Source organism: Acipenser ruthenus, chromosome 14, assembly GCF_902713425.1.
Source record: "Acipenser ruthenus chromosome 14, fAciRut3.2 maternal haplotype, whole genome shotgun sequence".
Taxonomy (NCBI): domain Eukaryota; kingdom Metazoa; phylum Chordata; class Actinopteri; order Acipenseriformes; family Acipenseridae; genus Acipenser; species Acipenser ruthenus.
Window position 1 is genome coordinate 20,505,280 of NC_081202.1, and position 23,096 is coordinate 20,528,375.

Genomic DNA, 23,096 nt, shown 5'->3' on the forward strand with positions numbered 1-23,096 from the left:
CTCAAACCTGTCAAATCAAACATCAGAGTGTGATCCCATTTGAATTAGCTAACAAAACCAAATGTGAATGGTTCCAGTTAATCAATATCAAATATTATTAGGCTGTTAGGTAAGACTTTGCAGCTGTTTAATTCAGTTCTATTTAAGATTGTGTCTAAGACCACGTAAGACTATTTAAAAGCTTTAGTTAAGATTTTTGCTACAGACTTTGTTTTGCAGGATTAGCCTGTGGTACTTTGTTTGCACACATATAACAATTTTCCTATACAATCAAAAACACATTTACAAATCAGCATCATCTGATTATATTTCTATTTGCTGAATATTGAACATGCGCAAGATGAGAAAAAGATAACACTTGCAGTTTTATAAACCTGTTGAAGGTGTATTTTTAGCTTCCTTAAAAAACAGAATTATTGTGTGTGTGTACAAAGAGAAGATTTTTAAACATGAATGCCACACATTATATAGTGAAGTAATACAGAGAAGGCATTCTCATTACCCTATTCACTAAATGTGCTTGTAGTATCTTAAATCAGTGACCACAAGTTTGCTTATTAATGAATGGAAATGTACACTTTACACTGTTTTAAATGATCTGTAAAACTGCCCAAACTACTAGTATCTTGCTTCAAGCTGTATGCTTTACAGTATATAGGACCACAAATTAATTCAAAATGTCAAGCATTTTAGGGGGCTCCTGAGTGGCACATCCGGTAAAGGTATTCTGCGTGGAGTGCAGGATACACCCCATTGCCTGGACGTCACCAGTTCAAGTCTAGGCTATTCTAAATTGGGAGAAAATGATAAAAAAAAAAAAAAATGGTCGACTACTAAATTTCTAAAAAAAAAAAAAAAAAAAATGTCAAGCATTTTAAAGTGAATTGCTTCCAAAAAACTACCATGTTACTGACACTCCCAAAAATCACTGTGGTTTGCACAAAGTTTGCGTTCATGCAACTTGTATGGAATATCTTTTCCATTTTATTAATAGTGTAAAAACATTTTGCCTAAAAATCATTTGAGTATAATGTGGTGCTCTTGCACGTGATACAAATTTTAAATATGAATTGCCTCAGATAGAAAGTGAAGGGGAAACATGTGCCTTTGACTGTGCTGTTAGGCATATGAGATTTTGTGTCCTACTGGAGAGAGAGTAGAGTGAAAGAGTAATGTAGGTATCTGATCACAATACAACAGTGTTGAAATATAAAAAAGGTTTTTCAATGGACCTGTCACGTTTCCTCAGACTTCCTTTTCCTCTTTTGAATCTGCTGTGCAACAGAGAGTTATGATAAGCTATAGTTGTCTGAAATCCATAAGTCAATAGAGCAATGTAAGCAAGCTTATATTTTAAATTACCCTTGTAGAAATTTTTTTTTTCTATTGATTCCACAAAAGAATCAATACCGGTATTGACTGTACTTTTTAAACCGAGCCTCTCTGTTTAACTTGGTTATGCAGAAGACGCTACAGTAGAAATATTTTCATCCGATTTGTTCATATTGTTCTTGTGGGATGATTTGTAAGTAAGTTGTTGAGTTGGGTTGTCCTATCATTGCCCCTGATATGAGCAAGTTTCAGATTAATACTTAAATAACATATTTTTATATTTTTTTATTTTTTTTATATTTTCAGAATGGAAACCCTCTTAATCCATATTGCTATAGGATTGACGGAGTAATGGAGGCATATTACCAGAGTCTGAAGTCTGTGCATTTGTATGGGCCCACAAACTTTTCACCTGTCATCAACCATGTAGCAAGGTAAGCTTTCTAGTGCCTACACATTCTATACAATATATATAGCTTTATATATCAAAAAAGCCCAAGACTAACAGAAAAAAGATACTGTTGCTATGGCAGGTATGTCGTTAATGAGATTATTTTTTTTCTCAAATTGATTAGGTGTTCAGGATCAAAACAAGACAGGACATGAATATGTATAAGCAGAATTTGCTATTTTTTGCAATTAAAAAAAATATTTTGAAAGACATCAACTCATCAGGAAGGCTGCCACATTTTATATAGATGTTTAAACTAGATGAAGTAAACTAAACATCGCTTGGGCAGGGCCTTTTCAAGAAAAAAATACTGGTATATTAAATGTAATGAAAAAAACAAACAATACCTTTCAATTCAATTACACATGGTTGACATTTACTATAATACACTTTTCTATTAAGGTGGAGAAACAAATTAGATACATAAAGAAAAGTTATTTGTACTCATGCTTCTGAGTGAATACAGAACATTTGGAAAACCTCATTGCTAATTAACATAAAGCATAATCTCAGTACACACAAGCTGTCGGTTAAGTTTCACTTTTATCAAATATTCTGCAAATCTACAGGTAATTTACACAAGCAAACTAAGAATAAAACCAATCTTATTTTGCCAATAAAACCGCTGTACAAACATGGGCTTACTTAAATATTATTTGCCATCGTATTGGAGGTTGGTTATATGTTGTCATTTGAAACAACCACTCAATTTAACTTTGGCTACTTTTTTCTTAAACAATCTCCTTTTCCAAATAGAGTTATTAATACAGCTTAGTTTCTGTGAGAAGAAACCAAGCTTGTCATTTAGCAATCTTTAATGCACATTCATCAGAATCTTCAAAAACTTGTGATCACAACAACTCAAAGTAAACTGTACATGAGCAGCTAATATGAAGTGTTGAAGAAGCTAATCCATCACATTTACCCAGTGGTTCTCAACCCAGTGGTGATATTGGTTTATAGTTTATGGATTTTCTAAACGTTTATTACTAGTAAACTAAACAGAGGCGTTTACATGTTTAAAGGTGGCAGCCTTACTAATCAAGTGTAACATTATCCCCTGCATCTACTAATACCTGGAAAAAGTCCTTTTCTCTTATTTGCATGATTGTAACTCATTTTATCATATTCCCCACAAAGCAAAAACACCCATAAGGGAATCTTCTTCTTCTCAGCTGAAGCCAGAATATGCCAATTTGTGGAGTCCCTTGTAACAGAGGTTCCCAAACTTTCCTCACTCAAGGCCCCCCATGAAGTTAGGCATCCTGACTGAGGACCCCCAGCTGAAATTTTGATTTAGCTACCATTAGTGAGAAAGGCTGTTCATTTGCACCGGTAGAAGTGCTTCTGCTTTCATTATGTTCAGTGCCATTCCCTGGATGGTTAAGAAGCCACTCCATACTTGCTGCACTCAGTTGTACAGTACACTGTCTGACTGCAAATATATATACCTGCTTGTAAAGTAATCCAGGAGCATTATGGTTTATCTTATTTATGCAGGGGGAAGAAAATATATCACAAACTTTTAACGAAAACATGCATAAGAAGAAATTCGTCATTTTAATTTATTTATTTATTTATTTATTTATTTATTACTTTTTACAAAAAATTGTGTTATAATTATAAAGTACATTAATATAATTGCCTATTTTGCTCTCCTTACAATGACCCTCTGTTGTGTAAAATACTGCACTGTTACATTTGAAATAACTCCAAGAAGATAACAGTATTTGTGTAAATGAATTGATCTGGGGAATCCAACCTCTGGAACACATTTGACAGGTGACTTTGTTAAAGGACACTTCAACATCCAATATAGATTAAACTAACACTAACATACAGTTTAATAGCATTTTGCGAAAGCATTTGGGCCATTCCCATGTTGATTATAAAGCCGTGCAATCCATTAAGTTATAGGACACTTGTTAGTACCTTCTCGATGGAGCATTATTAAAACCAAGAGAAGTCAGCTTTAAAAATGAAGTATTAACCAAAAAGTAGACTGGGAAAATCCTGTCCACCAACATATTACACATTAGTATTACAAAATACTACACATTGCTATATAAGAATATCCTATAGGAATCTTGAAGGTTTATAAACCACACAAACCGACCTGATTTAAGTGTTTGTTCTGGATATCAGATCGGCCTGTCACAAATAATTATGTGCATGTTGTAGTGAGAGATGAATTTAGTAATGTTTGAATCAGTGACCAAACGATGTATGGATTTGTTGAGTAGCTAAATAGGCTACTCGTGTAAAACAATACGTATGATGACATAAACAGGCTACATTAGGTCGCCCAGTGCGTCATTATTTATTACCTGTTCATTTCATGTACATGCACTAGTGGGTAAGCCTGTAGGCACCAGAACAAAAATGGTTTCGACTTTGTGTATGGGAAGGGTCGGATGTAGTTAGACATGCAAAATATGGTTACATATTATAACCCTATTACATTCCCATATTACAAATACGCACCACCCAATGTATAAATATGAATGTAGGTCACAAAAGAAGAGGGTAAATACGTATCCAGAGGCGGTCCACCACCCAAGCAGATTTTTTTGCCAATGTTAATATTTCTTTAGTTTTTTCGCTTTGTCAGTCCATCTTTTTTTTCTTTTAAGTTTACTCTCATTGCTTTTCTGCAATATTGATTTCCAAATGATGTCTCTCCTTGATTGACCGTGTTGTGTTCCTTGACTTCCAAATATCACTTTACAGTTATTAATAATCTCGTCAACTAAATGCAGTTTAGCTGTACAGCACATATGTTTTAATGGACATATGTTGTAGTGCTTGAAGGCTGGATCAAGGCAAAGCTGCTAGGACAGGGCACAAAAACAAGGCCAAACGTCTTGAAAAACCATACCACACAATTACTGTAGTTTATATATTAAAAATAATTAGCATTATATGAGTTAACAATAACATAGTACACTTGTCCATTTAGAGTAGTATTTCTATTTAGCTTCTGTATATTTCTATTGTACTTCAACTTTAACTGTAAATTGCAGTACAGTATTCCGTCACGTATGGCGCCTGTCACATACCCACCCTAACTGTTTATCTGCCATGATCAACCACTTCATCAGCCCACACGGCAGACTGCTACTCTGTCACAAGCATTAAACAAGGGATTTAGGGGTGCTACCTAATAAAAGCTGAATCTCAAAACAATAATTGTGTGAATACAGTAATTGTTACAGCTGTGTATAATGGTATTTAATACAGGATTCAGTCATCTGACTTTTTGCATATCCGCCCTTACTCTGGTCCCACCGCAGTCGGATATATCACGGATTACTGTATTAAAAGTAGTCAGGGGTGTACAATGTGAGAAGGTATTATGAATTATGATACTTTCTGTATAAACTTTTACAGCCTTAGATGAACCCCTGAAAAAATATGTTTCTGCTTTTAGCACCTTGTAAAGCTTGAACTGGTTAGTGGATGGATGGCTTTTATAAACCTGTAGAAAGCTTTTTGAAAGCTTCACACTGAAAAATTGATAAGTAGACTGCATACAGTCAGCACTCACATTTCCGACCCTATAACATTTTCACTTCATCGACGTTTGAACGCATGTGACGCATATCTGATTATTTCATTTTGGCTCGTTCCAACCCTTGTGTCTTTGTGTTCCCTGCAAGGGCAATATCAAAAATACATATCTGAAAGGACTGTGTTTTAAAATAAGTAGGATTATTAGATGTACTGTATTGGTTTTGTTGGTACAGTACTATATTTTTAACAGAAGTAGTATTTTAATTCAGAACAATTCTGTAAATAACACTTGCCAAAACTAAAGAGACGACACGTTAACTGTAATACAATACATACTTTTAAATCTGGCACGTATTGGAGCGCTATGTAAAATTTCCCATTAACGACCTAACAGCAAAATGAAATCTAAATGTTATCCATGCACAGAACTGCATAAAACGTAAAAGGCAATGCAATTTACCAAAAACAAAAACAATAACATATAATAATTATCATAAGGCATTACAGTATAGCAGAAGTGATATTACACACTGACAGCTGTACGCTTCTCTGTTCTGAGCTCAGCACTAGTGTGAATGGACAACGAAATGTGAGCTCATCCAGATGATCCGCTTCAGACACTGATCATTCAGTTTATATACTGAGTGAGAATGTGTATGCCAATCCAAGTCATTGCTATAATGACATGTACAGTACATTGTATTTGTTCAATAGGATGCTTTACCTGAAATCTATGAAATGTGGCATTGTTATCTCATAGACAGTCATTGAATTTGGTAGAATTCAAGTAAAAAGTTTTAAGGTGCACAGTGTTACTGTTATCTTGAACAAGAAATCCTCAAAAATAAATCTTCATGATGTACATGAATTGTGCAGTACAGTACTTGTCAAATAAGTATTATTTACATACACTGGGGGCAGAAATCAAATGACTGTATATTTGTGAATATTTCTGTTATCCACCCTTATAATACAGAGCCAATATATGTATACACACACAAACACTAGTCTCTATTCTATGTAAGATGTGTCCAGACTAACTAAGCCCTTTGTACCTTTTACACAGGTATGCTGCCTCTGTGAAAGATGGCTCACAGTATTTTATTTTGCTGATTATAACAGATGGAGTGATCTCCGATATGGCACAGACAAAAGAGTCGATTGTCAATGTAAGTGACTGCCATGCTTTTGTTTATCCCTAATTACAATAATGTTATGAACCTGAGTGTGAATACATTCTGTATGTACTGTGGGTTAAGGGTCACAAACCCATTGTATTTTCAAACATGAGACTAAATACATCTCTGTTTGCGAGCCTTGCTTTCAGGTAGTCTTGCACTACCATGGTCATTTCACCTGGAAGTGAATTTTTCCTGACCCATCAACGCCTTATCTCCTATCATCACCCAATCAGCTGCTTGCTATACTGACTACAAGCTTTGAAGACACTGCTGTAGTGAAATGACCGTGGAAGTGACAGTAAGACCTGGAAGTAAGGCAAGCAAACCCAACTTTCTTTAACCTATTGTACTGTAGTGCCAGATGTAATATAAAAAAGTGTTTGTTATAACATGTGTTTCTTTCAGAACTTCACATTTGAGACCTATCAAAGTGAGATTTATGAGATTATTTTGTACAACAACCCTTTTAAGAGTCTGATGTGATTCTGTATTTGTACTACCAAGACATTTCCAATACAGAATGAGCAAGATGTATATTATACATATTATATAAAATTACTTATTTTGCTAATAGGATGTAATATATAATATAATATGTAATATTATTTATATATATATATATATATATATATATATATATATATATATATATATATATATATATATATATAATATCATTCTGTATTGAAAATGTCTGTCCTTTTTGGTAGAACAAATACAGAATCACATGGGGAGTTCTGAATGCATAAGGGGTATACTGTTGGAAGCCCAACTTTCTTGAGTAGATCTATCAGTCTAAAGTACTATTGTTTTTTAACTATATTCATGTATTATCATTAATTTATAATGTAGTAATTAGTAGGTAGCTCTGTTCTCCCTATTGCATGATTTATAAAAAATATCACAATTCATGGCAATACTGCAGCTAGGCTGAATTATTGTATATAAGGCTGTAGGAATAATAAAAAAAGAGCCTTGACTGAAAAAGATTTTGAGACTTTTAAGTGTATTTTGTCATCAAAGTGTATGAAGTAGGCAGACCTACAGAATATATATATATATATATATATATATATATATATATATATATATATATATATATATATACACAGTGCCTTGCATAAGTATTCACCCCCCTTGGACTTTTCCACATTTTGTAGTGTTACAACCTGGAATTAAAATGGATTTAATTAGGATTTTTTGTCACTGATCTACACAAAATAGTCCATAATGTCGAAGTGGAGAAAAAAATCTACATATTTTTCAAAATTATTTACAAATAAAAAACTGAAAAGTCTTGATTGCATAAGTATTCACCCCCTTTGCTGTGACACCCCTAAATAAGCTCTGGTGCAACCAATTGCCTTCAGAAGTCACATAATTAGTTGAATGGAGTCCACCTGTGTGCAATTAAAGTGTCACATGATCTCAGGTTAAATACACCTGTTTCTGGAAGGCCCCAGGGTTTGTTAGAGAGCATATCTAAACAAACAGCATCATGAAGACCAAGGAGCTATCAAAACATGTCCGGGATAAAGTTCTGGAGAAACACCAATCAGGGTTGGGTTATAAAAAAATATCTCAAACTTTGAACATCCCCCAGAGCACAGTTAAATCCATTATTAAAAAATGGAAAGAATATGGCACAACCGCGACACTGCCTAGAGAAGGCTGTCCACCAAAACTCAGTGACCAGGTAAGGAGGGCATTAGTCAGAGAAGCAACCAAGAGGCCAATAGTAACTCTGAAGGAGCTGGAGAGATCCACAGCTGGGATGGGAGAAACCGTCCATGGGACAGCTATAACCCGGACGCTCCACAAAGCTGGGCTTTATGGAAGAGTGGTGAGAAGAAAGCCATTGCTGAAAAAAACCCATATCAAACCATGTTTGGATTTTGCCAAAAAGCATGTGGGAGACACAGCAAACATGTGGGAAAAGGTTCTCTGGTCTGATGAGACCAAAATTGAACTTTTTGGCCTTAGCGCAAAACAGTGTGTGTGGTGCAAAGCCAATACTGCTCATCACCCTGAGAACACCATCCCCACGGTGAAGCATGGTGGTGGCAGCATCATGTTATGGGGATGCTTTTCATTGGCAGGGACTGGGAAACTGGTCAGGATTGAGGGCAAGATGGATGGAGCCAAATACAGGGAAATTCTAGAGGAAAACCTGTTTCAGTCTGCAAGAGACCTGGGACTGGGGCAGAGGTTCACCTTCCAGCAGGACAATGACCCTAAACACACAGCCAAAGCTACACTGGAGTGGTTTAAAAACAATAACCTGAATGTCTTAGAATGGCCCAGTCAAAGCCCAGACCTCAATCCGACTGAGAATCTGTGGCAAGACTTGAAAATTGCTGTTCACCAACGGTCCCCATCCAACTTGACAGAGCTTGAGCAATTTTGCCAAGAAGAATGGGCAAAAATTGCAGGATCCAGATGTGCAAAGCTGGTAGAGACTTACCCAAAAAGACTCACAGCTGTAATTGCTGCCAAAGGTGCTTCTACCAAGTATTGACTCAGGGGGGTGAATACTTATGCAACAAACAAATGTCTTTGTTTGTTTAATTAACTTTTGTGTCACAATAAAAAATATTTTGCACCTTCAAACTGTTAAGGATGTTGTGTAAATCAAATGGTAAAAATCCCAATTAAATCCATTTTAATTCCAGGTTGTAACACTACAAAATGTGGAAAAGTCCAAGGGGGGTGAATACTTATGCAAGGCACTGTATATACAGTACTGTGCAAAAGTTTTAGGCATGTGTGAAAAAATGCTGTAAAGTAAGAATGCTTTCAAAAATAGACATGTTAATAGTTTATATTTATCAATTAACAAAATGCAAAGTGAGTGAACAGAAGAAAAATCTACATCAAATCAATATTTGGTGTGACCACCCTTTGCCTTCAAAACAGCATCAATTCTTCTAGGTACACTTGCACACAGTTTTTGAAGGAACTCAGCAGGTAGGTTGGCCCAAACATCTTGGAGAACTAACCATAGTTCTTCTGTGGATCTCTTCATGTAATCCCAGACAGACTCGATGATGTTGAGATCAGGGCTCTGTGGGGGCCATACCATCACTTCCAGGACTCCTTGTTCTTCTTTACGCTGAAGATAGTTCTTAATGACTTTCGCTGTATGTTTGGGGTCGTTGTCATGCTGCAGAATAAATTTGGGGCCAATCAGATGCCTCCCTGATGGTATTGCATGATGGATAAGTATCTGTCTGTACTTCTCAGCATTGAGGAGACCATTAATTCTGACCAAATCCCCAACTCCATTTGCAGGAATGCAGCCCCAAACTTGCAAGGAACCTCCACCATGCTTCACTGTTGCCTGCAGACACTCATTCGTGTACCGCTCTCCAGCCCTTCGGTGAACAAACTGCCTTCTGCTACAGCCAAATATTTCAAATTTTGACTCATCAGTCCAGAGCACCTGCTGCCATTTTTCTGCACCCCAGTTCCTGTGTTTTCATGCATAGTTGAGTCGCTTGGCCTTGTTTCCATGTCGGAGGTATGGCTTTTTGGCCGCAAGTCTTCCATGAAGGCCACTTCTGACCAGACTTCTCCAGACAGTAGATGGGTGTACCAGGGTCCCAATGTTTTCTGCCAATTCTGAGCTGATGGCACTGCTGGACATCTTCTGATTGCGAAGGGAAGTAAGCATGATGTGTCTTTCATCTGCTGCAGTAAGTTTCCTTGGCCGACCACTGCGTCTGCGGTCCTCAACGTTGCCCGTTTCTTTGTGCTTCTTTAAAGGAGCTTGGACAGCACATCTGGAAACCCCTGTCTGCCTTGAAATTTCTGCCTGGGAGAGACCTTGCTGATGCAGTATAACTACCTTGTGTCTTGTTGCTTTGCTCAGTCTTGCCATGGTGTATGACTTTTGACAGTAAACTGTCTTCAGCAACCTCACCTTGTTAGCTGAGTTTGGCTGTTCCTCACCCAGTTTTATTCCTCCTACACAGCTGTTTCTGTTTCAGTTAATGATTGTGTTTCAACCTACATATTGAATTGATGATCATTAGCACCTGTTTGGTATAATTGTTTAATCATACACCTGACTATATGCCTACAAAATCCCTGACTTTGTGCAAGTGTACCTAGAAGAATTGATGCTGTTTTGAAGGCAAAGGGTGGTCTCACCAAATATGGATTTGATATAGATTTTTCTTCTGTTCACTTACTTTGCATTTAGTTAATTGATAAATATAATCTATTAACATGTCTATTTTTGAAAGCATTCTTACTTTACAGCATTTTTTCACATGAAAATCACAGAAAAAACCAATATGCCACGTCTGTCAAGAGAGAAGCGCCTTCGTGCAATTGGCATTTTGGAGGCTGGACTTGGGCTGCACAATAAAAAGTCACTGCACCTGCTCTAAAACAGTTTGTCATTTTTCGATCACATCTAGTGATTTTTATACAAATATAAGTGATACGTTTCTTTTGATGCTCAGTATATTTTTATTTATTTATTTATTTATTTTTGCTCTCTGGTTATTGTGAATTTTAGGTTTTAATTTTCTGGCCTTTGCGCAACTTGTGCCTAAACCCTCTAATCAAGTTACTCCTCAAATCCAGGAAGGTTCAGTCATTCAGCTCAGCAGGGAGAGTTTGTCAGCACTGTTAATGACAAGGCAGGGCACTAGTTCCATAATTCATAAAACTCTGTATGTCTCATCACCGCCGTTTTTATTTGCATGGAACTGAGCATCTTTCATATTCTACTGTAACTGTATAAATATAAAAAGAGAACTCTGCAAGTCTCAGGAATGCCATTAAAATAAGAATAAAACATATCTATCTATCTATATATATATATATATATATATATATATATATATATATATATATATATATATATATATATATATATATATGTATGTACGTATGTATGTATGTAAAGACCAGGGCATTTCAAGTTCTGGATCAATCATTGTCATTGAAAAAATGTGAGTGGTGTACACTTAGTGCAGATTAGTGGCAGGGTTTCCATAAAAAACAAAAAAGGCAAACTTTTTTCTCACGCTATTTTGGTAGTACCTTTCAGGTAATTTGGGTTTACATGTAGTTTTCTTTTAGGGATAGAAATTCTTTCAAATGAAAATGACCTAATTAATATTAAAATACGGGAGGGTATATTTAAATGTTTCTGTTCCAATTTGTCCTTGCGCGACTACTGATATCACACAGCTTTCTTAAACTAGGTTTCCACTAAGTTTTTAGTTTGTGTTTAAGAACCGCAAGTGCTACCTGCCTCATTTGGCCACCAAAAAAATATAATAAAAAAAGCACATGAAACAAAACAAAAACCCAGACATAGCGTTACACAAATACAAAAAAATAAAAATTCCATAAGAAAGTGCTGTGTACTATCCTTGTATTATTTGCTAGACATTTTTTGACTGCATATTTATTTATTATAAACCTATTATACACGTACATGTATTATATGTGCAAGTTTTTCGACAGAACGGTAACTTCAGCAATTTTGATCCTTATGGTAGTCTACGAATGGAGCTAAAATCCAGCACTTTAGGTTTATGATATAAAAATTAAGCAGTCAAAATGTTAAGTACAATACATTTTTTTAAATACTTGTAGAAAATCTACAATAGGCTATCCTACTCACCCACATTTCCAGCTTCATAATATTCTTAAGAAGAAGAAGAATAATACCTGAATCTGAATTCCGCAGGAACAGTTCAAGGCTCTCTCATTCTTTGTTGTTGTTATGGGGATCCAGTATACCGGTAGTCCATACAAGTTCAACAAATTTCTCAGGAAATGCCACTCCATGTTATGTAAATCTTGCAGCAAGCTGATGTTAAGCCCCGTATTTGTCTTTTTGAACAAATTAGTGGAACCAACAGTTTTCTTTTTCATTTTAATGTTTTCGTTCTTCTGAAACAAATCTTACTCAATGAATTTGGTTTAAGAGATTTTACTTCAACTCTAGGTGGTCGCTCAAGCCTGGTGCAGGAGACCACTGCCACCAGTTCCTAGCTATGCTAATTTAATACATTTTGGGGTACAAACGTGACTTTTTTTGTCCTAGGTAGGTACCCATGATACTACTTAAGGCTAGTGTACAATGAATTGCATCTTATTGCTAAGGGTCAGAAAAGCCTAGACTTAAAGCAATCAGCTATGCGATGACCAAACACAAAGATAACAAAAGTGTAAATGATGAAAAAAAATATTTCTGTGCTTTGCAAAGGGCTTCATTATTTATTTGTTTATGTATTTATTTATTGCTAAGGGCTGCATCTTTTAAATTTGTAGTTGCTTCAGTATTTTTTATAACCTTACTTATAATACAACTACACAGTAAAGCACTATCATTTTGGCAGTAATTTGAAATGTTGAATAAATTGTGTCACATAACAAAAGAAATACTGAATGACAAGGTCTCTAAACCCCTTGTACTGTATGCTTATTTTTTCCTATTTGGTCAAAGAAGCTTGCAGGGCTCAGTTTATAATGAATAAGTGCTTGGTATGACCTTTAGTTATAGTAGAAAGTTGTGTTAGATTATGTCACAAATGGGATCTTCAGTGCTGAAATCTTGTGAACAAGGTATTGCTTTCAGACATTGTTCCATGCACAAAATGTGCGCTGCTTCTTAGCATGAGAAGGCAAATTACCCACCCTTTTAAGCCATACCACGGTTTGGCCGCGCACTTCCCATAGCGTGAGGAATGTTGCTGGTATGTGCGGGCTACGTCACATTCTCACGACAATGGAGTTTCTAAACTGCATGGAAAATCCGCCAGCGAGAGAAGTCATGACTGTGCATTCCAGTCACGTACATGGACTTTCAAATGAAGTGGGACCTAACCGTACTGTATAATAATATACAGTTCAAGAGCCCTTATACTTCTTAGATGATTGGTCTGGTTGAAAACTCTGTTTTGTTGCTATTGTAATATTGTTAAACTCCAGATGTTAAAATCCAGAGAGCTGACATTTGCTACACATGATCAACCTGACTTTTACCACAATGATTCAATGAATTTTAGTGCCGAGGTGATGATATTGGGACAATTTATTGGCTTTTAATATCTCTTATTATGGTGGAGAGGTGCTGGTTATTCTTTCTAAAGGTGTATGTGTACATGGTTATCAATAGTAACCAGTGAAGAGGAATACCTGGCAGTTAATGACATGCAACTTGTACAATCTATACATTTTGTTAATACCTGATCTATAACCTTTGTTTTTCTTTCAAGGCCTCTACCCTTCCAATGTCAATAATTATTGTTGGAGTTGGACCAGCAGAATTTGATGGTAAGAAAGTACAGGAGAAAGAATAAACATTTGAAACAATAATTCCTTCTCTGTAATGGTAAGGAGTCATATTTTGCGATGGGAATTATCCTGTGAACTGCTAAAGTGTTATGGTGTTGATAAAAAAAAAATGGAAGGAATAATTCTGTGATATTCCGCTTCATATATCTATTAATGTCTCAAGGGCAGACAGCTTGGAAGCCCACACTTGTGATGTCATAACAGCTTGCATCATGCAGTACCTTATCCATTATTCACCATATATCTAGAGCCAATGTATTGACTTGAGCCAAGTTATAATAAATGGTGAGAAAGGTCAGTCTTTTAACAATTTGCTGTGTATTTATAAAAATAATATGAACGTAAGATTTCTCATATGATTATAAGGTTAGTAGGTTGCATTTTTTTTTTTTGCAAAAACCTGGCATTGTGTCACTTGCTCCTAAGCAGATCCTATATTTTTGCAAAGAAAACCCTAATGACCATTTAAACAAAAGGCTAGAAATAGTTTTGAATCTGTAGTGTATCTCTTAGTATTTTTTTGAGTTACTGCTGCTGTAAAATATACCACCTCAGAAGGTTCTTGAACAAATGTATTTTATAAGGTCTTAGGTTGTAGGTGTGTAACATAAATACAGGGTGGCATTATGTTTTTGTGTAGCTTTCCCCAATCTTCTCTGTGAAAGAGAGCTATTACAAAAAGATGGGATATTGAGACTTCTTATCTTTGGCTACCAGACTGAAAAGTAGATAAGAAACCAAGCAGAGACTGCCACTGTGTAAAAGACGGTAAGGTTAGGAACTAATCCCACGTTGTAAGCTGCTGGTTACATGGCATCCCAAGAGGGGAATCTTACTTCACTCTTTAGGTCTGGAGGATTATTTGAAGGACTGCAGGATTGAAATGATCTTACTGTATAAGAAGTTGTCCAAAGTAAGAACCCGGTTGTCTTAGTAGGAATGGCTTCTGCTTGTTCATAAAATGTTCCAAAAAGGCAGGTCTAGATTTTCAATCAAGTAACAGGTCCTCCAAAATGGAAATAAAATGCTGTAGGATTGAAATGTGTGGTTGTTGTATTTCCTTGTGCTAAACTATTACCCTTTAGTACCCATTCTGCCATTTTGAAAACAACTAGTTTTGATGGTAAAAAAAATTGACCTTACTGTGAAGTAAGGAAACAATATTACATTTGTCTGCCTGTTTTACTAAATCCAGTTACTGATGGCTTTATTTTTTTCCTTTCCTTTACAGCAATGATTGAGTTGGACGGTGATGAAATTAGAATATCATCCAGAGGTAGATATGCAGAAAGAGACATTGTTCAGGTACGTATCTCAAGTTTTGTCTTTCACAACATTGTTCAGGTACATAACTCTAGTTTTAACTTTCACAACATAAGGTCTTGATGGCTCAGCCTCGTAAAAGATAATTCACTCGATTTCAGGAACAAGATCACAAGTTTGTGTTGAAAAAACAAATCAACACAATTTAGTCAGGCAAATGCAAACTCCACCACATTTGTTCTGCAGGGTCCAGTATTAAATAGTGCAGAATGTAACAATGATTGTGATTCAGATTTGACCCTAATCTACAAATGTCACTGCATAATGTGAGGAGCTGCTGTACGGAAGGAGGCGAAGTCGTTTGAATTAGATGTGAATTTATGTTCTGTCTTGTCTATTGATCTTTTACTCCCACAAATCACTCTTCAGAGAACAGTTAGGATCTCAATTAGGAAAAACATGTAGGGTTTGTGCAGTTTTGTTGCAGTGTAATTCGCAGCACCTAAATCTAGCCTTTGTTTAGTGATATAACATCAGAAAAGCTCTGTTAACATGTATTTACTTATTAAACAAACATGTTAAGCTAAAATACAAATTAGCTTTAAAATTACAAATCAGCTCTGTAGTGGTCAGTGCAGGCAGTTTGAAAAGTAGACAAACTTGCTGTACTTATTGATGTATATGTGTGTCATGTGCTGCTGGACATTGCTTTAAAGAAACCCAATGTTTAGTCTGCCATTTAGCAAGCCACAGTACTGTAGCTGTTAGGGAAAGATTTAAAACTGATCTCTAGTAACAACAGCATATATCTTTACAATCATTGTTTTATTGTAATACTCAATAAACGATCATTTCAGGCATCACTTTTCACTTACAAACAACAGCAGATGCCGGCATAGCTGCGTAAGCACTATAAACTTTCAATTTGCATTAATAAAACTCAATGTATTTTATTTTTACTTTTTAGTGCCTTGAAATTGTAGAAATTGTCATCCAAGTAGTTTAGGAATGACCCATTTTAGAAGTAGATATGATCTTTTTAGAATGTTTATTATTTTATAATACATCTAAATGCTTTGCACCATGCTTATCAGTCCCCACACACATAGCCTAATGAATAATTATTTAACAAAAGGCTAAGATGATGGGACGGGGCTCCCTCGGGCATTGCCTTTTGCTCTGTGCCATTTCTCATGCATGCATAATTTTGTTTTATTTTATTCAACATTTTAATTGAAAGCATTATGAAAAGTGAATACACTCACAAGTACCCCCTACCTAATTGTCTCGCCTTGGCATTTGGCATAGATGCCATAAGAGGCTCATTCCGCCAAGAGAATGGCCCACTACTGGGTTGTTTGAATTATGGTTCTCACCATTTAAAATATTTAGCAAGTAGTGCTGAGGTGCATTATTGTATTAGTTTGACCTGACATGGAAGATGGAAGTGCTTTCCAGTTTCTGACTGCATATTATTACAGCAAAGCACAGCACTGACTGACATACAAACCTCTAGTGATTCTCTCTGAAGTGGTTGGATGCTGAAATGTTTGCTATTCCCACAGTCTGACTCAAGGTTTTTGAGCAGCACATTTAATAATCAAACCAGTTATTTTAAAAAATCAGTAGAATACTGCTTGACTTTTCAATTTCAATGGGGTCACAAATGGAGATTAGATAAAGGGGCATTCAGAACAGAAAATAGGAGGCACTTTTTTACACAGAGAATTGTGAGGGTCTGGAACCAACTCCCCAGTAATGTTATTGAAGCTGACACCCTGGGATCCTTTAAGAAGCTGCTTGATGAGATTCTGGAATCAATAAGCTACTAACAACCAAACGAGCAAGATGGGCCGAATGGCCTCCTCTCATTTGTAACCTTTCTTATTTTCTTATGTTCTTATATTTAATGATGGGTATGAAAATAAAATAAATTAACAATCAATTATCAGTGCATTTTATTCAATATTTTGTTTTCGGTAATAGCAGATGTGAACACTTTTGCAATTTTAAATACTACAAAATGCTGCTTTATTTGGACTCCAGGAATATGAGAGATTGGAAATTCCTGCTCAGTGAGAAGACTGGACCTGATCAAGGAAGTTTTTTAGACATAAAAATGAGAAAACTGTTAAACCAATATCTGAGTAACAAAATAGTTTTACTGTAAATTAACTCCCAAGGGTATAACTGCATGTAAGAATTACAGTAATTGAATTCCATTATGGAAAATAGTTATCTTAGCTGATTGATGTTCTTTATGATGCAGTGAGAGTTGCATCGTGCATACATTGTTTGAAGTAGAAGGGAGAGCTGATTAATTAAACCCTTTCATGGAATTACATCATTAACCATCCAGTTGTTCTGAGCCCCCACGTCTCATGATAGTGTTTTATCTTACTGAGCTAAATGGTAACAATTTACAAATTATCCACTGAAAAAAAGACAAGCTAGATTAGGTGCTGAAACAGTCAAGATAAGGAAAACGTCCGCCCAGAAAGCTTTATGTATCCACAAGATAAGGGCAATTGAATAGGTTATTCAACACTAAATTGTTTGTCTCTCTCCTTAGAAGCTGTCATAAATGAGTTAGTGTTTTTTACACATAATGAAGGATAACTTGTATTATTTCTTCAAACAATTGGGAAACTGTAAATTGCATTTTTCTATCTGGTTGTCCCAGCTTTGCTTGTGTGCTCTATTATAGTTATTTTCTTCCTGTTTTATGCTGAATATTTGGATGATTCTAATTGTATTATCACCATTTTTTAAAACACTATTCTATTTACTTCTAGTTGATATCACTGTTCAAGGAATATACTAAATGCTTCTCACTAAATCTAAACAGGAACAGGTTTAGCTGAAGTCTCCCTCTTTGCATTTTCTGCCTGCCAATTCACGGTTTTGCCTGCTTTCCCAGAAATATGAACCTGACATTGTTGAGAAGAACAGACCCCATTTCTGTGTTCATGTTTTGACACCAAACTGCTATATGAAGATCGAACCCACAGAAACTAAAACGTTTTTCAGATTTTTCTGCTTCGTGAGGCTACCTTCCATCTGACTAGCTCCAAATTAATAAGATTGAATACACTCTGCCGTGCAGAACACCAGGGCCAGCCGTAGTTAATTGCTAAACATTTCCTCTGATATTGACAGCAGATGACAGTGGCAGCAGGTGCACAGTGTGGAACAAGCAAGAGGGAAAGGTTTCCATCACCAGCACAAATCTACATCTGCCTTCATTTTATACAGTGAGGGAGTTAATAAGGAGCCAAATTAAACGCCTCATTATTCTGGATAGAATCCATCTGAAAGGGCCTATCATACTGTTCATATTGTCCACTCTATTAGCCTTTGACCAATAAAGACCAATTATCTCTTTGTATCATTAGATTCAGTCTTGTTCAGCACTGCAAACATACTAATTAACATTTGTTAGGAAACTTGAGTGTATTGTACCTAATTAGGTTGGACGTTAGCCAATCAGCTTGGGTTTCAAATAAACTGATTCAACCAAAAACACAAGTGAACACCCCCATTGTTCCCCCATGTATTTGTTAAAGGCAGGCAGGCAAGGACTACTTATTATTTTAAGTTCAAGGTTTTGCAAATTAGCCTCTTAAAGGGAAACATATCTCAAAAAAACAAACAAAGAGAAGCCCTTAAGCGAGAAGCCAGTCTCACATGTTTTTTGGTTCCCCATACAATATTTACGCTGTTCAGGATGTATACAGCTGGACCATTGCCTAACTTAATTGGGCTCTTTTTTTCTTTTTACTTCTCAGTTTGTCCCATTCAGAGACTACATTGACAGGACAGGAAACCACATCCTGAGCATGGCTCGTTTGGCAAAGGATGTACTTGCGGAGATTCCGGACCAGTTCTTGTCTTACATGAAAGCAAGAGCGATCAAGCCGTCTCCTGCACCCCCTCCCTACACACCCCCCGTGCACCCTCTGCAAACCCAGATCTGACCTTCCTAATCGCCTGCCACCCCTAGCCCTCCACTCGTCAGAAACACTATGTGCTGCACCTCTTTTGTCTGCTTGCACCGTGTAGACTGGAATGACGACAGGACTCGAAAGCATCTCTGATGACATGTTTACTTCCATTTAAAGTTCTTCTTTAAGGACTTTAAAAAATTGGACGGTACAGGCAGGTTTGCTTACAAAACTGGATGTCTTCATGAATGCCTTGGAAATAAAGCAGCTTTCCTTAAGGAGTTGAGGCTTAATCCAAAAAAAAAAACAAAAAAAAAAAACAGGAAGGAAAGTCACAAAGGAACAACTCCTGAAATGTTAATGGGGGAAAAGGTGTAACCATGTTTTAACAGTCTAACCATGTTTTAACAGGATTCCTAATCCTGGACTGTTGTAAATAAGCATGGGAATGCTTTTCCTCTATCTCTTAATGTTTACATGTTAATGATTTTTACAGTGGAATACTTTTATAATCATACTTTAAATATAAACTTTGGAATAATTATACTTCTTGTGTGTGCTACCTTGCAGATGAAACTTACTAAAAAGTGAAACCATATCCCTTCTTTAGAGCATTCTAGGCTTGGGCTGGGGGGGGGGCCAAAAGAGCTGCAGCAAGACCTGTATTTAGAGCAACATAATCAAAAGGCTGCTGGTCTTGCTATCAATTCCATGTTATCTAATGTAAAATAGCTTGGACAAAAAGGTCAACAGTCTGCAAAAGTAGCTCATTTAACCTCAACATCCTCTTTATACAGGTTTAACTGTATTCTAAATTAAGTTTTCTAAATGCATTTAATATCAACACATTCTTATATAATGTCTTCGTTGTAAAATTAGGACTTTTATGTATTTTTATTTTAAGATATCTGGGGCTAGATTCTCAAGGCTTTTTTAGTCAGAATCGTTCTTAATAATTAATTTGTTGTTCTTAAAGAAAAAAAAATACACCAATTACAATTTTACAATTTTAAACCTATAAGAATGAAATTATTATTTATTAACTTTTTTTAGTTGTCTTTTTTGAGAAAATCATGTTAATGAAGATTTGGTGTAAAAGGCTTTGAACATCTAGGCCATGGAAACATTACATTATATATAGATGTTGTATTTTCACATAAAATATTATGTTATAATATTATTGGAACAAAGGTCCCAATTCACAAACGTGTCTTTTTTAAGTTTGTGTTTAATCAAGTTTTGTATGCATTTTAAATATAATTAGACTAAAAGAAACTGTTAAAATTGCTTAACAAACTTTTTGACTGGAACTCTATCTGAATTGAAGACATTGAGAAATACTTCCAGGCATAACATTTGTCAAATAATGAATGAGTTTCTTTTATAATTACTGTACGTACTACCATTGAGGGTTTTGTAGTTATGGATGCATTTTAAATAAATTAGTATCAGCCTACAACGATTTCATTATTCAAAACAGACTTAAAAAAGGTTACTCATTTTAGTTAAAGCTTTGTGAATGGGGCACAGGTTGTCTGGAGTTGCCAAAAGTGCTTCTTTGCTTCTTTGCTTTTCTGTTTAAACTATGCACTGCAGTCTAATGGAACAATTTTTTCAGCCGTTCACCATGGATTTTTTTATATCATAAACCTTCCAGAAAAAAAAAAAAAAGTTTTCAAAACTGACATTATATATTGTATGATACCTGGCCACTACAAAAACAATTTTTAAACAATTAAATACAGTTGTAACCCCAAGGTTATTGGATCCCTCTTTCTAGATTTGATGGCTTTACAAATCCATATAGTTGTGACCGTGTGATGATAAATACATTATTTTTTTATATTGCTGCCTAGTTAGTATTTAATTGTGGATCTCCATCTGTAAAGTCTAGGTAGCTCCAGAGACAGGGATATTGGTTTTAGCATATGTATGCTTTGCTGGTGTCACCTTATTATGTCACCTTGCCATGCACACAATGTGTGCATGTGTGCGCCAATCAGGTGAATGTGCCAGAGAATTCTAATGCGCAGCCATGTGAGTTTGTACACATGAACTTTGTTTACTGAGATATCCAAATAATCCATAGTATGCTTGTGCATCTCTTATAGCGCACTATGTTTTGCATGTACAGTTTTACAAGAAATACACCGTTTTTGTGAGTATCGTGTCAAGATACAAGAAAAAAAAATATTTAGTACAAAAATGGCCTTAAATTCTCACTGAATTCTTGGAGTTATGTAATGCCTTCAGATGTTGAAAAAAAAATGGTTATATCTTTTGTGTCAGTGTTGAATTGCTTTGTAATGTATCTTTTCTTTGCACAATCGTATGTACAAGATAACCAATATATTGTACTTTTGGAAAAGTGGCTTATCAGAGGTTTACTTTTGAAAGCATGACAGGGTGTAACTAAAATACTACTGTTTGCCTGGTATAAAACAACTATTTCTGTAACAAAATATCCATTTTTAAATTGATTAAAAATTCTTACTAAACACCAACTTTGTATGAGGAATGAATTGACTCTGTCAATCTGCCATTTACATCAAGGATGATCCACAGGCAAAGTATCCTACAGTGCTGTCTTGTATCTCCTGCACTTGACAGAGGAAATTAATAGGCCTATTTAGGATAATCACAGTACACTCTTCCTCGACAAAAGAGCAAATCTTAAGATTTTTTTTCAATGGTTGTAATCTTATGTTACAGTTAACTGGATATATATTTGTATTACTTTTTTTTATAAAACAGATATTGTAAAACAAAAACACTTAAACAATGAACACCTTAGAAAAGGTCCACTGATGTTACTGACCAGCTCACCCGCTGAAATGGAGACGCCCACACAGGCAGCACCCATAGGTCTCAAAGTATATTCTGTACAGTTCTGACCGGAGAGGCCTTTAGGAACACACAATCTGCATATATTCTGAAAATTATATTCATATTTATTTATATATTAAACTTCATCTGACTTCCAAAAAAATGTCAGTTGGCATAGAAACATCCTTACAGTCACACTGCAAATACACTTTCAGGAGTATTAAGTGCTAACCACTTTGTTAGCTTTACAAACCGTCAGGACTGTGCCAAGGAGTAAATGTTTTGTGACAGCTAAGTCATCAAATGTACTTACCTTTGAACCCATTTTTAACGCAGCATCGATTTTTCCAGTTACGTGACAAGTTAATAGTAGAGCACAGCATCACTCGATGACATAAATTATAATTATAATAATGAGATGGTTTATGTGGCTCAGGTTATCTGTAATACTGTATAAAGCACATACTGTAGCTAATGTCACAGTACTGTACTCTTAAATGAAGTAAAGCAGTTGGAAATAATGAGTTACTCCTTTCATAATGGTAAAAAAAAGAATAGTTTTCTGAATAGTTATGACAAACCGCACACTTATGTAATTTACCCTATAGATACGGTACTGTTTCTTAATACTGGGCAGCAGTGTGGCGTAGTGGTTAGGGCTCTGGACTCTTGACCGGAGGGTTGTGGGTTCAATCCCTGGTATGGGACACTGCTGCTGTACCCTTGAGCAAGGTACTTTACCTAAAATTGCTCCAGTAAAAACCCAACTGTATAAATGGGTAATTGTATGTAAAAATAATGTGATATCTTGTAACAATTGTAAGGGTGTCTGCTAAGAAATAAATAATAATAATAATAATAATAATAATAATACCATACTAAATATAAATAGCTACTGATCTCTTACCTGACCTCATCTCCAACTGAAGCTGACTGGAATGTAAATCATGGTAGTTTTTTGAGCATATTGAATTCAGAGGAATTTGAATTGCCTCTCAAAGGCATGTAAATCATGGTAGTTTTTTGAGCATATTGAATTCAGAGGAATTTGAATTGCCTCTCAAAGGCATGTAAATCATGGTAGTTTTTTGAGCATATTGAATTCAGAGGAATTTGAATTGCCTCTCAAAGGCATGAATCAGTGTATAAAGCACTGCATTTTATTCCTTATACAAACCTTTTTTATGTTGTTTGCTTGGCAAAATATATGTCATACATATAAAACAATTGGAACAAATACTTTATACTAAACACTGGTAATGT

General features: G+C 35.6%; 1 protein-coding gene across 4 annotated transcripts in view; it reads left to right on the forward strand.

Annotated features, from left to right (window-relative positions):
• LOC117419905 (copine-8) overlaps nt 1-23,096 on the forward strand; it is a 124,066-nt gene that overhangs the window by 92,700 nt on the left and 8,270 nt on the right. For 2 of the 4 annotated variants that reach the window (XM_034033267.3, XM_058986072.1), the window contains 5 exons: nt 1,639-1,766; nt 6,363-6,465; nt 13,722-13,779; nt 15,032-15,105; nt 18,852-21,507. In XM_034033267.3, coding sequence (XP_033889158.1) covers nt 1,639-1,766; nt 6,363-6,465; nt 13,722-13,779; nt 15,032-15,105; nt 18,852-19,040 — 552 coding nt within the window. In that variant the 3' untranslated portion in view covers nt 19,041-21,507. Of the gene's footprint in view, nt 1-1,638; nt 1,767-6,362; nt 6,466-13,721; nt 13,780-15,031; nt 15,106-15,920; nt 15,978-18,851; nt 21,508-23,096 lie in introns of those variants that run through there. The other 2 variants (XM_034033268.3, XM_058986071.1) reach the window with 2 other exon arrangements.